Source organism: Labrus bergylta, chromosome 2 (assembly GCF_963930695.1).
Source record: "Labrus bergylta chromosome 2, fLabBer1.1, whole genome shotgun sequence".
Classification (NCBI taxonomy): Eukaryota; Metazoa; Chordata; class Actinopteri; order Labriformes; family Labridae; genus Labrus; species Labrus bergylta.
The window spans coordinates 8,239,621-8,253,774 of record NC_089196.1 but is presented as its reverse complement, the minus strand read 5'-3'; the positions used below and the strand labels follow the sequence as shown (position 1 = coordinate 8,253,774).

Genomic DNA, 14,154 nt, shown 5'->3' with positions numbered 1-14,154 from the left:
GTTAGAGCATATTATTGGCTTGGAAGATTTTAAAACCAGATTAAGGATCATTTGACCGATGTGTGCACGTCTTACTGCGGAAAGTTGCTTACTTTTGATTAATGTAATTTGGGTTTGTTAAGGTCGGTTAATTCTTTGTGTGGAAGTTCACGCTGCAGTCATTTCCAGGACTTCCTTGTAAAAGAGATTTTGATTCCATGGGAATATTCCTGGTAAAAATAAAGGTTCAATGTAATCAAAGTAACACTTTTCCTAACTTCTCAGTTAGAGAAATATGCTGGCTTTTTTTGTCTTTTGTGAAATAATTCAGGTCTCTTTGGGCTTTGGACAGTTTGTCTTACAACAATCTATACAATATAATTTCTATTGCCTACATTGAATTGTAATGGGAAGTTTTATACCCTTATAGTCTATCAAGAAAATAAAGGCAGGTAAACTGCAAACATTGATTGGGCCCTTTACCCATCTTTGTCATATCTACATTGTGTTTCTACAGCAAATAAAGAATTAATTGTAATGTTTCTAATGCTAAGTTTTCACATGATTAAAGAACAAAATGAAAGATAGTTGGCAACCGTCTGACAGAATCCATTTAGAAAGCCTCCACACAACATGATGACCGAAGAAAACAAAATTCTTGATAGCAAAATGAATAGTTAATGTTTTAATATAATATTTTATTTCATAACTGGCTGTAAGAGAATCTGAAGGAGAACAGAGGGCAAAAGGTCACATTGTGATGAACAAAGACAGAGACTACAGTGTTCATACGCATCAAGTACTTCTGTATTTAAGGAATTGCTTCACTACAAACATGAACTTAATAATATACGAGTGCAGATGCTTTCGCAGAATTACAATGCTGGGTTCAAGAGCCATATTTCTTATTGTGTAAGTAACTTAAAGTCACGTATGACGTATCAAAGTATGATCCAAAGAGGTGTTGTTTTGATCAAGGTAACAGTGAAGGCGTCCACAACACGGGAGTGTTTGACTGGTTGTGATATGACTTTTTGTTGTTGTCCAGGAAAGGGAGGGAGAGGTCTGGAATTGCACATGGAAATCCTCACACAACACGCCAGCTCTACTTCAGAATGGTGTCTTCATTTGCTGTGAGGAAACAGTCAAAATATTAATTAAGAATGTTATACTGGAAGAAAAACACAATCTCTAATTAAAGAAAACTGGCTGATTGGGTATGTTTCCTTTTTCAACAGTTTTGCTTCATCTAGTTTTGCCACTACAGTGACTAATCGCTGTCAGCTGTGGAGCCTGCAGATGAGAGGGTGTTTATGAGCTGAAGCTAAATCTTTTAACTTTGCTGCCAAGGCTACCTTCTGCTAGCTGCTTGGCAATGCGCTCCTGCTCCTCACGAGTCTTTTTCTCCTCCTCCTCAATCTTCCTCTCCTCTGCTGCAATGGGCTGCAGGTGATCTGAGCAGTTGATGGTTTTATGAAAAAAAAAAAAAAAAGACATGATCATTAAGAAAAATACACATCACCCAATACTTTCTCATTCAGTACTCCAAAACAAATTTAGTAACATTTTCTTTCTATTCTTCAAAAACATGAAGTTAAGATGCATCAAGAGAGATTTCTACACATATACTGGAGGAGCGTGAATCCCACATGTCAAACCATCTCCCTTGAGTAAGATGCTTAAAAAATATATCTCCTATTAGGACTTCATTACTTTTATATTGAGTGCATGACAGTGGGTTTATCAAAGTATAGTACACTGTGCATGACGACTTGTAAGAACTCACCATATCTCCTTTTGCCATAGATGATGCCAGCAATCAAGGCTGAATACCTTGCTGTCTGTAAAGGAGAAAAAAAGATGCAGATTAATTAATGTCTTGCAGTCACTAAAAAGTCTTTGCACATTCTCAATCATACCGATGAGAGGATATATAATGTTATTGATGCAAATACAACCAGGTGAGTGACTTTGAGCTTGAGGACATTTTGCCACGAAGTTAAAGAAGCTACAGAATAGTCAAGAGTCTTGTATTCATAAGTTCTTGACACAAGTACACTACACATTGCTTTTTTAAATGTTTTTGAACTGAACTTCACAGGGCAGTGATTCCCAAGGTGGGACAGGAGGTCATGACGGGGCCCCTTGGCAAGGCTAAATAAAAACAATGAACAGCATGACTAAATTTTGTGTGAGGACTTCCAGGTAAACAAAAGGCAAAATGAACAAATTAATGAATCTGAACCTGCTAAACTACTAAATCAAAGACAAGAAAATATGATGAGTCATATCTCACACTCAGCATCACCTGGACAATGGTGGATAATGAAGAGAACCTCATTTTAACTGTGTGAAAAAGGCTTTTCTGCAGTAGCTTAAATGAAAACAAAATAATCAAATCAAAGCTGGATACTGAAAACAAAATAATTAAGAGTGGCAGGCTCACAGCTGCTCTTCAGATTTGAGAAGATCAGCAGCACAAAACAAGCACCAACTAGTCATTTAAATTATTACAGACCCCTAAGTATAAATCTTAAAGGATGATTTTCACCACTTTTTATAATTAAGGAATCTCATCTTCAGATAGTCAGGTTAAAACTAATGTCACCTTTGATTGCCTCCTCTGTAAAAGCTGCTTGATTGTTTTTCCAGTTGTATCTCACAATGAAGTTGTCATTATGTACTTTTTGCAGAACCGTTTTTTTTTTAGTTTTTTTTTTAAATAAGTTGTAAAATTGTATGAACTTGTTATAAAAGGACATGTTAACCTTTAACTCAGAGTGATCAGTGTATACTGGAATATAACAAAGTGTCTATATGTGCTTGAACAGAGCCACAGGGAGTGAAAGTGGTTATCAGGGGAACAAACTATACACCTGTCACGCCTGAATTAAACACATTTTCCCAGAGGTGAGTAAAGTGTCTTCTTTAATATAATAAACATATAATTGAACAACATGTCCATCTGAGGTCTCCAGTCTGAGCTGAATGAACAGACGAGGTCCAGAAACTGTTTCTAAACACGAGTTACAATTTAACTTTACTATCTTAGTTGTGATAAAATAAAAAAACGTTTCTAAAAAAGCATTAACTTGGATCAATGTGCAGCATTAAAGGACATTTCTATTTATAACACAAGTCAAGGCTGCATCGTTTCAATGGAGACAGACGCTTCTGTTAGCTTTCAGCGTGTCAAGGGTGATAGTTCATTAATGCACTATGAACTGCACAATAACACGAAACCTACGCTAGTTTAAAACTTACAGTAGCTCCAGTTTGATTACTGAATCTTTGGTTTGTCAACAAACATCAGAAACGTCGCAAATTCCCTTTTAGTCAGCTAGCACGCTACCCTGCTACCAGATAGCATGTTAGCAAGCTACTCTTACTAACTTGCAAACTTTAACGACATGCAAGAGACATTATGAAGCAAAACATGAGTAAAATGTTGCACAATATGTTCTGAAATACAAACCTTAATCAGAGGCGACACTGCAACTGGAGGAGCCATTGTTTTCGAGCAGGCTAAGTGTTAGCAGCAGAGGTGACTTTAGCAGAGGACTGTGTGAGAGGAGACTTGTTCTCTGCGGCGTCGCTGCAGCTCATATGTTCAATGTTCAACTAGCGCCATCTACTGGTGGAAGTTTCTTCTTTTGGATTTTATTGGCGGCTGGCATCCAAAAAGTTGCATTACTGCCATCTGCTGGATTTAATTATTACTCACTTTCCTAAATCCTCCTCAATAAACCTGTTCTCAAGAGATATTTAAACAAGCATCTTCGGCCTCTCCCTCTCTCCCCTCACTCTAAAATTATTATGTCTATGTGCTTCATACTTTCTACATTTAATAACTACATGTTCAACTGTTTCTGCTAGATTGCACATCTCACAAAGACCGGATGAATGTTTTTTCCAATGATATGTAGAGTGCTATTTAAATTATTGTGACCAATTCTTAACCTGGACATTACGACCTCCTCTATTCTGTTGCTCCCTCTGTATTTATCTATTTCCCTCTGAATTGAGTATAAATGTCTTCCCTTTGTCTGATTGTTCCAAAATTGTTGCCATTCCTGTTTAATTTTCCTCCATGTGACTCGTTTCCCCTCTGACTTAGATCTGGTGGAGGTCTGCCATGTCCGTGACTATTTATAGGTAGTTCCCTACGCCTGTTTATTTGTTTTAAAAAGCTGTTTGATTTGAATATAGCCTGTATATATCGATGTTAGGCTAAACAAGATATCTCTTTTAGTAATAAATCCTGATTTATATTTTTTCTGTAACTATTAACATTTTCAAATATTAAACTTATATTAACTTTGCTGACAGATTCTAATAACATTATGATCCTCGTTTTACCAAGTTTCTTGCCAATTACCTATCACAGCTTTTATTGAGTCCTTGTCTACTTTGTCATTTATTTTCTCTTACATCATTTAACACTGCAACCACTGCCTGTTTTTCCCCCAGTCCAGATGTAAAACTTGGTCCATGAAGTGTGTCTAAATCCTATTGCATTACTAAAAACAATATGTTTGGACAGTGTTACTCTTCATTCTCTACATCGATGAGCAACTGGGAAACCTGATTTAATTAACTCTGTGCAAAATACATTTGTTCAACTCATATGCTCCCAAGTGCACTGTTAGAAAGTATACACCTATTCAGCAGCATAACGTAATGTAACCTTTACGTAAATCCTCATACTCAGTTTTTGATGGCAGTGTGTCACGTGAAAGTGCAAATTTAGTTGTTGTCATTTTTGAACAATTTGGTTTGTTTTCTGTCCATCTTTTATACACACATGGAGTCGGGAAAAAAAGTGTAAACATCAGTCATCTTTACTTATTGCGATTAATACAAAAATGTACTTTCCTGAAATATTATGATGATAATTGTATCTGCTGCTACTCTGTTCAAATTGCCTGCCGATAGTAAGTTACTTCAGCATCTTTTGCACTACTCACCACTGCACTGTTTCATATTTAGTCTTGTAAATATTAGTCTTTGCTTATTATGTTTATTGTTGATATTTAATGTTGTACCTGTACATATGAGAGCACAGTTCACCGCAGTTAAATTCCTTGTGTGTGTAAGCATACCTCGCCAATAAATCTGATTCTGATTCTAAATGATGCATGCATTTCAGACTGAGAAAGTTAGTTTGCAATAGCAGAAATCAGCCAGAAGAGGTCAGCAGAGGTGAAAGAAGGTGAACGGGTCTGCGTGGCCTGACATTTCACATATTGATGCAGAAATACGTCAGCAGGGAAACGGTTTCATTCGCAATCAATACAATATAAACCCTGAGTGTAAAGAATATTTATTGGGGGAAAATGCCTGTATGTACCACATGACTTAAAAGCATGCATAACCAGTAAATCATACAGCAAACAAAGGAACATTGAAAACACATGAAAAGCAGCAATTAAATGTAAGGTGTAATGCACTTTGCAAGCCCCTGCAGAATAGAGCTCCTCTACGAGCAAACATATTTAAATCATCGTAGCGGGATTCAACAGAAACTAATTTTTGTTGCTCGTGTTTGTAGTGGTTCCTGGTTAAGCTGTCACTTATATCTATAGTGCCCAAAACAAACCTGCAAAAGTCAACCAGAAGATGACAATAAAACAAATGTTCTCTGTGGCAATCTGATTAAGTTCTGCTTTAAAAATATATTAAGGTATTCTTATTCATTATGAGTTCATCATTATTAAGTAAAAAATATAATTCTATAATAGTTTCGACAATATCAAACAGAAGCACATTTATTATTTACCTGTCCCAACTTCACTGAAGCCACATGGTTAAAAAAATGCACTATACCATAACTGTGCAATAGACAACATATTAATGTTGCTTTTTTAAAATCATTCCAAATATCCACACATGATCCCTCACCAGCTGATCAACCTCATAAGTTGACACTTTTATTGGAACTTGTCAGATGTGGCACTATACTGTGGTTTTTACCCCGTCTTATGTCTTTGTTCTATCGATTTTCCACCATCACACCCCCTTTTCTCTGAGTTTTATAGTGAAGTACAGGATTTCTTTATAAAAGAAGCAACAAGGGAAATCAATATGAGTGACAGTTTTGGTTTCCCACAAAGTTCCTGAACTTCTTTAATGTCCTTTTGGAAAACCGGACCTTCCCTCGTTTCTTTAGGGAGGCTGTGTACTCATTGGACTTGAGTTTTGAGTAATAGTCTGAGAACTTGTTGAAGAGGATGGAGATGGGCAGTCCGTTAAGGATGATTCCAAAAGAGATGCAGATGAAAGCGAAGAGACGGCCCAGGATGGTTTCCGGGTATATGTCTCCGTAGCCCACAGTGGAGATGCTGACCTGCAGGGGGAGTGAGGGTAGCAGTCAGAAACATGACCAACAAAACAGGTTTTGTATAAATTACACATAAACAGCAATTATCAAGTTTGAGGTGAAGTTAATGTCAAAACAAACTCTGGTAAAGTCTGTTGCTCTAAACAATTCTGATGCCTCCACTTATTTTTTTAATTCCCCTTATCTCCAACACTCCCTAATGAGGTGACAACTAAAACAGACCTATTGTGCTTATTAGCCTATTGGTGTGCAAATCTACATCTATGAGAATGATCCCCATTTAAAAAAAAAAAAAAAACTATTACCCGATGAAACCATTTGTTCTAAATGTTGTAATTATGGAACCTTTTTTGGTGTAAAGTGTGTTAATCAAGTGGATAGAGTCAAGGAGCCTAGGCCCCGTATTGTCCAGTCAGTGTTGCACGATGGTAGGCAAAAATTAAATCAAAAAAAGACAACAAGAAAAATGACTCATACTCAAATAAATGTGTAGCATACAGTAGGACATACTTTTACTGGCACTATAAATCTGCTTTACTCTTGTATCCACAATGCAAAACAAAAATTATTAGGAAGATCCGTGTTCATGACTAATTTTTCCAAATGTTTTACGAAAATCTATCTTTTTTTAAATGATAAATCCTGACGACAGACTGCAGAAAAACTCACTCAACTGTGTCTGCAGTAGTGAATGGTTTTCCTATGCCTCATTATTACCATTACAAACATTCAGAGGATTATCATTTCCTTGCCCTGGATTAGATGTAAGATTCAGGCTCTCGGTCAAAGAGGGAGGGGAAAGATCTGTTAACCAGTGTATTCATAGCAACAGGCAGACTCAGTGGATCAAAGGTGCAGGTTGACAGTCTAACTCAAATGGGTATATTGATATAAAAAAAAATGACTCGGTTATTCCACCTTGTAAAACTGACTGTGCAATAAATCCAAAATGTGCTATATAGAAGAAGAAGTTGAAGTTTGAATCTTCCCTCTGACAAGGCCAGTCACACACGTGGCTGACCTCCTTCTGTTTGTAAGCCAAGTAGTGCTGAAGTTTAATCTAATAACATTACAGCGTTTAGGGACTGTGTCAGCTGTGGAGTCATTCAAGGCCAAGGCACTTAATTTTGCTTACATCAACAGGTTACTTAGGTCCATTACTCAGGTGTGGGATCTATTTAATGTGCCTAATACAAAAACTCCTCATTTTACTTTTGTTCTGCTGGTCTTTTGTTCGGTTACATTGTACACAGACATACTTACAGCTGCCCACCACCATGCATGAGGAATGCTGGTGAAGTTTGTCTGTGGCATGTCGTGCTCCACAGTGTACACCATGGCCGAGAAGCTAAAGATGCCCATGGCGATGAAAAGGAAGAGGCAGCCAACTTGCTGGTAGCACTGACGCAGAGTGAAGCCAAACGCCCGCAGACCTGTGGAGTGTCGCGCAAGCTTCAAGATACGAAAGATCCGCATCAATCTCATGATCCTCAACACCTGGCCCAGCTTTCCCACCTGCCCCACCGCCTGTATGTCGGCCTCGTGCTTCATGTAGTTCTCATCATTGTCGAAGAACTCCAGGATGGCCTGCACATACTGAGGTAGGATGGCGATCAGGTCCACAGTGTTGAGCACACTCCTGCTGAAGGATATGAGGTCAGGTGTGGACACCAGGCGCAGCAGGTACTCCATGGTGAAGAAGGCGATACACATGGACTCTACGTATTCCCAGTAAGTCTTACCACTGAGGTGACCTGTGGGAGTCCTGTACTGCATCTCCTGCACTGTGTTCAGAGTCATGGCCACCAGAGACACCAGGACAAACAAACTGGAGGCCACTGCCATCAGCTTGGCCTTGACAGACGAAAATGGCTTTTCCATCAAGTTCCAGATGTATCGTCGCTTCTGTCCCATGAACATGTCATGAAAGAGCTCCTCATTCTCCTCAATCTCTACCTCGGCCTCCAGCTCCCTCTGAATCTTCAGCTGGTCGTTTAGCTCATCCTGCCTCTCCTCGAAGGAGATGCGACAGCAGCGGTGGGTGTTCTTGATCCTCACACCCCAGTAGTTGATCTCCTCCAGGAAGTTTCTTGGACACAACTCGTCCTTGATCCACAGCACGCCCGTCCTGTAGAAGTTGAAGATGCTGTGGAAGACATCAGGGTCCCTGTCGAAGAAGTACTCGTTGTTGGTCACATTGTAGTCATCGCATAGGTCCAGCTTCATGTTGTGGTCTGTGTAAGTGGCCAGACGTCCTATTCTGGTCTTGGGGTACTTTGATGCCATCTTGTAGGCGATTTGGAATGATTTCCCCCCTACATTGATGTTGATCATGTAGTTTTTCTTGGAGGGTGTGATCTGCTTGGATAAGCCGTACAGGGCACTGTCATCCTCATCTTCCTCGTACTCTGCGTAGATGTCGTAGATGTCTCTGCTCAGCTCCTGCATGGAGTTCCATGTCTTAACCAGGCTTTCCTTGGCCAGAGGATAAGCAATATCCGAGGGTCTGCGATTCAGGTCTGAATCTGTGACTTTGTAGTTGGGGAACAGACTCTGCCTCCTGTTCCAAAAGTGGACCACCTTGCTGGTGCTCCCCATGTCGATCCCCCAGACTACGGAGCAGACAGAGTGCTCTGAGCAGCCAGCATTACTGCTGGCTAATTCCCCCTTTAGCTAAGCATTGAAGACATGAGCTGGATGCCTCATGGCCCCATTAATGTTGCTGACTGAGAGGATCCATGTGCTTACAGGACATCTAAATACCATTATCCCTGCTGAGCTGACGTTGGCTCTGTGGCACAACCCAACCAATGCCCATCTTGAATTTACCCATATTTAGTCTGTAATTACTTCATGTTAAATCTTAAATTGCTTACATCTTTGTTAGGGTGATTTAAAGAAAGACATTTCAGTGTTTTCCTCTTTAATGCTTTATAAAAGTAAAGACTCTGCTGTTGCATTAATCTTGAAGAAATCCCTACAGATTATTCAAGGAAGTTACACAGGAAGGCTATGATTGGAATTACCATTGTATGTTGTGGCATTTTTAACCTGTTCTTTGACTAAAATCAAAACTTTATAATGATTTTTTAATTAGATACATTACATTATACTTAGTCATTTTTCAGATTTATATCAAACTTTTTGGGATTGTCATTGTTTATGCTTCAGACTCCTTATACTGAAGCAGAACAAAGAAGGTTGGTGGAGTCATAGAAGAGGATAAAGGCTTTAAGCATTAGTGTTCACCCTGCAGGGAGGGGCTGCAAGACTCCTTAGAATCTGAGGTGAGGGGCTGTCCCAAACCATGTTTTGTTTTTTTGTCTATAATGAAGAAACTAACTTTTTTTTTTACAGGTCATTAAACATGCTATCTTTTCTTATATGTATCGTGAAATGAAACCAACTGGAGTTTCTACTGAAGACGAGAATCCAGCATAACTCTGCTTGCAATTAAATCCTCTTATTGGATATCAGATTATTGTCCTGCTCATTAATGGGGGCACCTGTCCAAAGATGGTGTTGTGCGAGGTCATTGGCCAATTGTATTATGAACAATAAAGCATGTTAACCTTTATTTACCTACCCTGTGCCAGCAACAGCTGACACGTTAAAACAATTAAGGAGTTAGGTTGTTAAAGCAGTTGCAGTTAAAGAGAGCTGCCAGACCTAAGCTAGTCTTGTTAGTGTAGTGTGTCAAAAGCACAGGAGGTAAACTGGATTTGTCATGCAAACCTATTCACAGGTGGAAAAACGGGAATGACATGATGGACTTATATATGCACAGCATTTTTATAGCATCCCAGCCACTGACTTTGGTATTTATGTGAGACTCTGTGGATCGGAAATAACAATGCAATCCTAGTCTATGCAGATGAACTGAGATCCATAACATTTAAATTATCTTTAGCCAATTAAGTGCTCTCAGTTATTTATTATTTTAAAAGAAAACTCAAGACCTACCTTTTTAGTAGAGCTTTTAACTGAATCTCATTTCATCTAGTTTTACATTTTACATTTTTGACCTCCTGTGTTTCCTCATTTAGAATTAATGATAGCGTTTCCTCAGTATCTGTTCTTATCTAGTTATTTGACCTTAGTTTTTGGATTGTGGGATAGGGGTGGGGGAGGGAGTCATGTTGTTGCTGTTTGATTGATGTTGATGTAAAGCACTTTGTGATATTTTTTGTATGAAAAGTGCTATACAAATAAAGTTTGATTGATTGATTGATTGATTTGCTGCTACAGCTTATTTTGGGTCTATATGACCATTAATTTCTGCTGACAAATGTTTGCTAACATTAGTAAACCTAAGATGTTGTGTAACCGAAATTACTTGATCAGTAATCAGGACAACCTGCAAAAAAGCCAGATAAGCAGAGCATTTGAATTAAATGGATTGCATCATACAACATGCTTTGCCAATGCAACCATTCAACACTGGAAGTGCACAGCAAGCAGCACTAGTCCGAAAGATGAGTAAACTCTGCAAAATCCTTCCATTCACTTTGTCTTTGCAGCAGGCCTTTGTTTTAAGGAGATGTTTCTATCAATTATCTATTTAGTTATAAATAAAAAAAAGTTTTTCTGTAATAAGTCAAAAATTCCCATGCCAAACATGAATTGACAAATATAATCAATCTCGCCCTCTTCCTCCAAAAACTCTGCCAGCCCTGCAGTAAAGTGCGCTCCAAATGTTGAAGTATACAGGAGAGTACATGAGGAACATTTAGGGTTTCAACTTTCGTTCATTTAACTTTTCATTGTAAAACAAAGCAGAAGTTGATGTCTCTGTGATTGTATCTGTGTCATAGATATAGGTTTCCTGTCAGCCACTTTTGTCTGGAAGATTTATGGATCAAAGTCCCTTCAAAGCTGCTTAGGAAAACAAGGATGTGTACATGTTAATCCCTCATGAAGGTTCATAAAGCCTCCTGTCACATAAAAGCTGAAAACAAACACACATTGTTCAGTTGGATGTTAGTGTTCAGCTTGATTTTTCTTGGATGTGATTTCACACACACACACACACACACACACACACACACACACACACACACACACACAAACATACTCTAAAGTGTATTAATGTATTCTCAAAAATTGACAAATTCACTCAGTGATGGTTAGTAAATCTGTCACTTGATGATCTTAATAAATTCATTATTATTGAATTAATTCACAGTACTGTTGTGTAACACCTGTGAGCTCAGGCTGACAGCATGTGTCTCTGAATAACAACCATTGGTCAAATATAATGTTTTATTTGTCTCAGATACATTTCCATGTGCATTACTTTGGCATGATTTGCTGACATAAATATTTGAATAACTTAAAAAACTGCACATAGCTACATTTTCAGGTTTGATAAATGTGTGTCACAACAGTAGTTGTTCTGATATCATACGAAGGATAAGTTTTGTAAAAATGAAAAAAAAATGAAAGAGAGAGTAGTGTCACTCTATCCAGATGATGTTGAAATTAAAATCAAGAAAACAATCTCTCACAATCACTTTGTCACTGTGCTGTCTGACACCAAAACATCATAATATGGCTCAAATAACTTAATTTCTCCAAATAAACCCCAAAAACTATTGCCAAATGTTCAAATACAGCTAGAGGCACAGTGAGTGTTGAAAGCCTCAGCACTTAGAACACTCTTTGTTAAATTTGGATGTTTATTTTGCACAGGTTCAGCTGGCCTCAGACTTATCGGGAATGCAGACAAAACCACCGAACATGTTTTTTTTGGTCACAAGATGCCATCTGTGGTCCTTTGCCTCACATGAGGAAACCTATCCCTATTGAGAAAGTGATCACAATAAACCATTCTGTCATCACATGTGATAAAAGCCTTTTTTTTAAATTTCATATGAATTATCTTGACGATATTAAATTTATTTTGGTCTTTTTTCTTTAATCATTTTTATGCCAGGAAATGCCTTGTTCCACCATTGGGGTATATGATTTGTAAATAAACTAAGAATTTAGGTCGGCTGAATTCCATTTCTGTTTCTGTCTCGTATTCAGTGCCACTGGGGCATTTAGAGTACAACAGAGCCATTGTTAATGTTAAGTAACACAACAATTGAGAGTAACTAAGACTCTTTACTAAGACACATAAAACTATTTAAAATTGTGACAGTTTGAGGCTCTTCAAGTATGCACCAAATACTTCCACGTGATTATGTCATCTGCCTTAAAATGGAAAACGTTATCGTCACAGAGCTAATCTGCCAATAAATTATGATAAGACTTACTTGGCATCACATTTGCTGGACAACATGAGTCCTGGAGAATTTTTTTAGGTTGAAAAAATAGACTCTAAATTAAAAAATATTTTGACTTTAATCATTTGAATAATATTTTTATTTTAAAACAGAGACAAAAAAGAGTGAAAAGACTCACTGAGCAGCAGAAGGAGCAATGATTGGACAGCTGTGATGTGGGGGTGTTGGAGCTAATTACTGTCATTAATTGCACCTGTGCTTTCCCTGCTACGTCACGATGGAAAACAAACAATTTTATCTTTCACAAAAGAAAGTTGTGGTGATTCTAGAGTCTGTTGGGGCCCGAAGAAAAAACTCACAGGGGGGCCCTCTAACAAGCGTTCATAACCTTGATGTTATAAATAAACTGACACCAATGATGACTTTAATTTACAAACGTAAGTTTCACAGGAAAATTGGGCAACAATTTGAGCACTGTCTGGTTGGGCCCTCTTAGGGAAGTTGCAAAATTTGTGCATTTTAAGCCCCTGCTATGGTTTAAAGTTGGTTAGCCCTTTGGGGCCCCCTACTGGCCTTTGGCCGAAAGCAGTTGCCTGCCTTTCAGGTTGACAAGCAGCACCTCTGAAAAAAAGCTTAAAATTCATGTTCCACATGTAGCTGCTTCAGTTTCAGGTCCTTGATGCTTACTGTCAAACGGGCAAAACAGAGCCATTGGAAATGTTAATAAGAACACATGTGCTTCTTATACAACCACTGTCTGTTTACTGTAAAAAAAAAAAAAAAAAAAGGGAAAAAAAGCCTATTTTCTTTTGTGAAATGGGTCACCTGCATCATTTGTGGCAGATTATGATGTTACTCCATGTGTGAGATTTTACATCAGCATTTTTTCTTGGTAACGATTGCACCACTGTTTAGGCTACAGTGTCACTCAATTATTTTGTTTTCTTTTCCCTGCTACTACTAAGCATGCTTTTTGACAGTTTATAGCTATTTTTAGGTGTAAATCACTCCATGGTGTCAATATACAGAGATATGTGCTTAATTGTCAAAAAAAAATCATCATTATTGAAAGAATTTAAGAATCTAAGCTAGGCTAATGTAAGCAGATAGATTACCTGACAGATTCAAACTTGTTACACATTATCAACACAGAGAGGGTCTGACAACTGAGAGCTTCGTCAAGTTATGAACACAATGAAAGCACAGATCGTGCGATGGACCGAAAATAAGAGCTTCACATTAATCCCCACAATGTATTTTATACACTGTATTGAACCTGTAGTTTCTGTCAATGAGTATGTAACGTAATTGATTCCTGTTGGCACGGAAGATGTAGGTATATCTTTTCTTGTTTGGAGACGAGTTCAGATGATAACGCTACAGCTGATCTGCTCTTTATTTGTGTGCAGGTTTTTGTTTTGTTTTATTTTAATCGGTATAGTGAGTAGTAATTCAAAACAGCTTATGTGTTTTTAAACTGTTTAACATTTTTTATCACGAAAATGATTAGGTTTGGGAGAAAACCCTTTGTTTTATGTTTAATAATGATCGTAAATCCACCCTTACATCGAAACGATCCTCATGTCTTATTTTGATAAGCACAAC

At 38.0% G+C, this 14,154-nt stretch overlaps 1 protein-coding gene across 1 annotated transcript; it reads right to left on the bottom strand.

Moving 5' to 3' along the window:
* Window positions 1-5,036: 5,036 nt before the first annotated feature.
* LOC109982023 (potassium voltage-gated channel subfamily V member 2-like) lies at window positions 5,037-9,017 on the bottom strand. The gene is made up of 2 exons (XM_029276863.2): window positions 7,583-9,017; window positions 5,037-6,325 (listed from the first exon to the last, which is right to left on the bottom strand). The coding sequence occupies exons 1-2, from the start codon at window positions 8,915-8,917 to the stop codon at window positions 6,059-6,061; spliced, it is 1,602 nt and encodes a 533-aa protein (XP_029132696.2). The 5' UTR covers window positions 8,918-9,017; the 3' UTR covers window positions 5,037-6,058.
* Window positions 9,018-14,154: the final 5,137 nt, after the last annotated feature.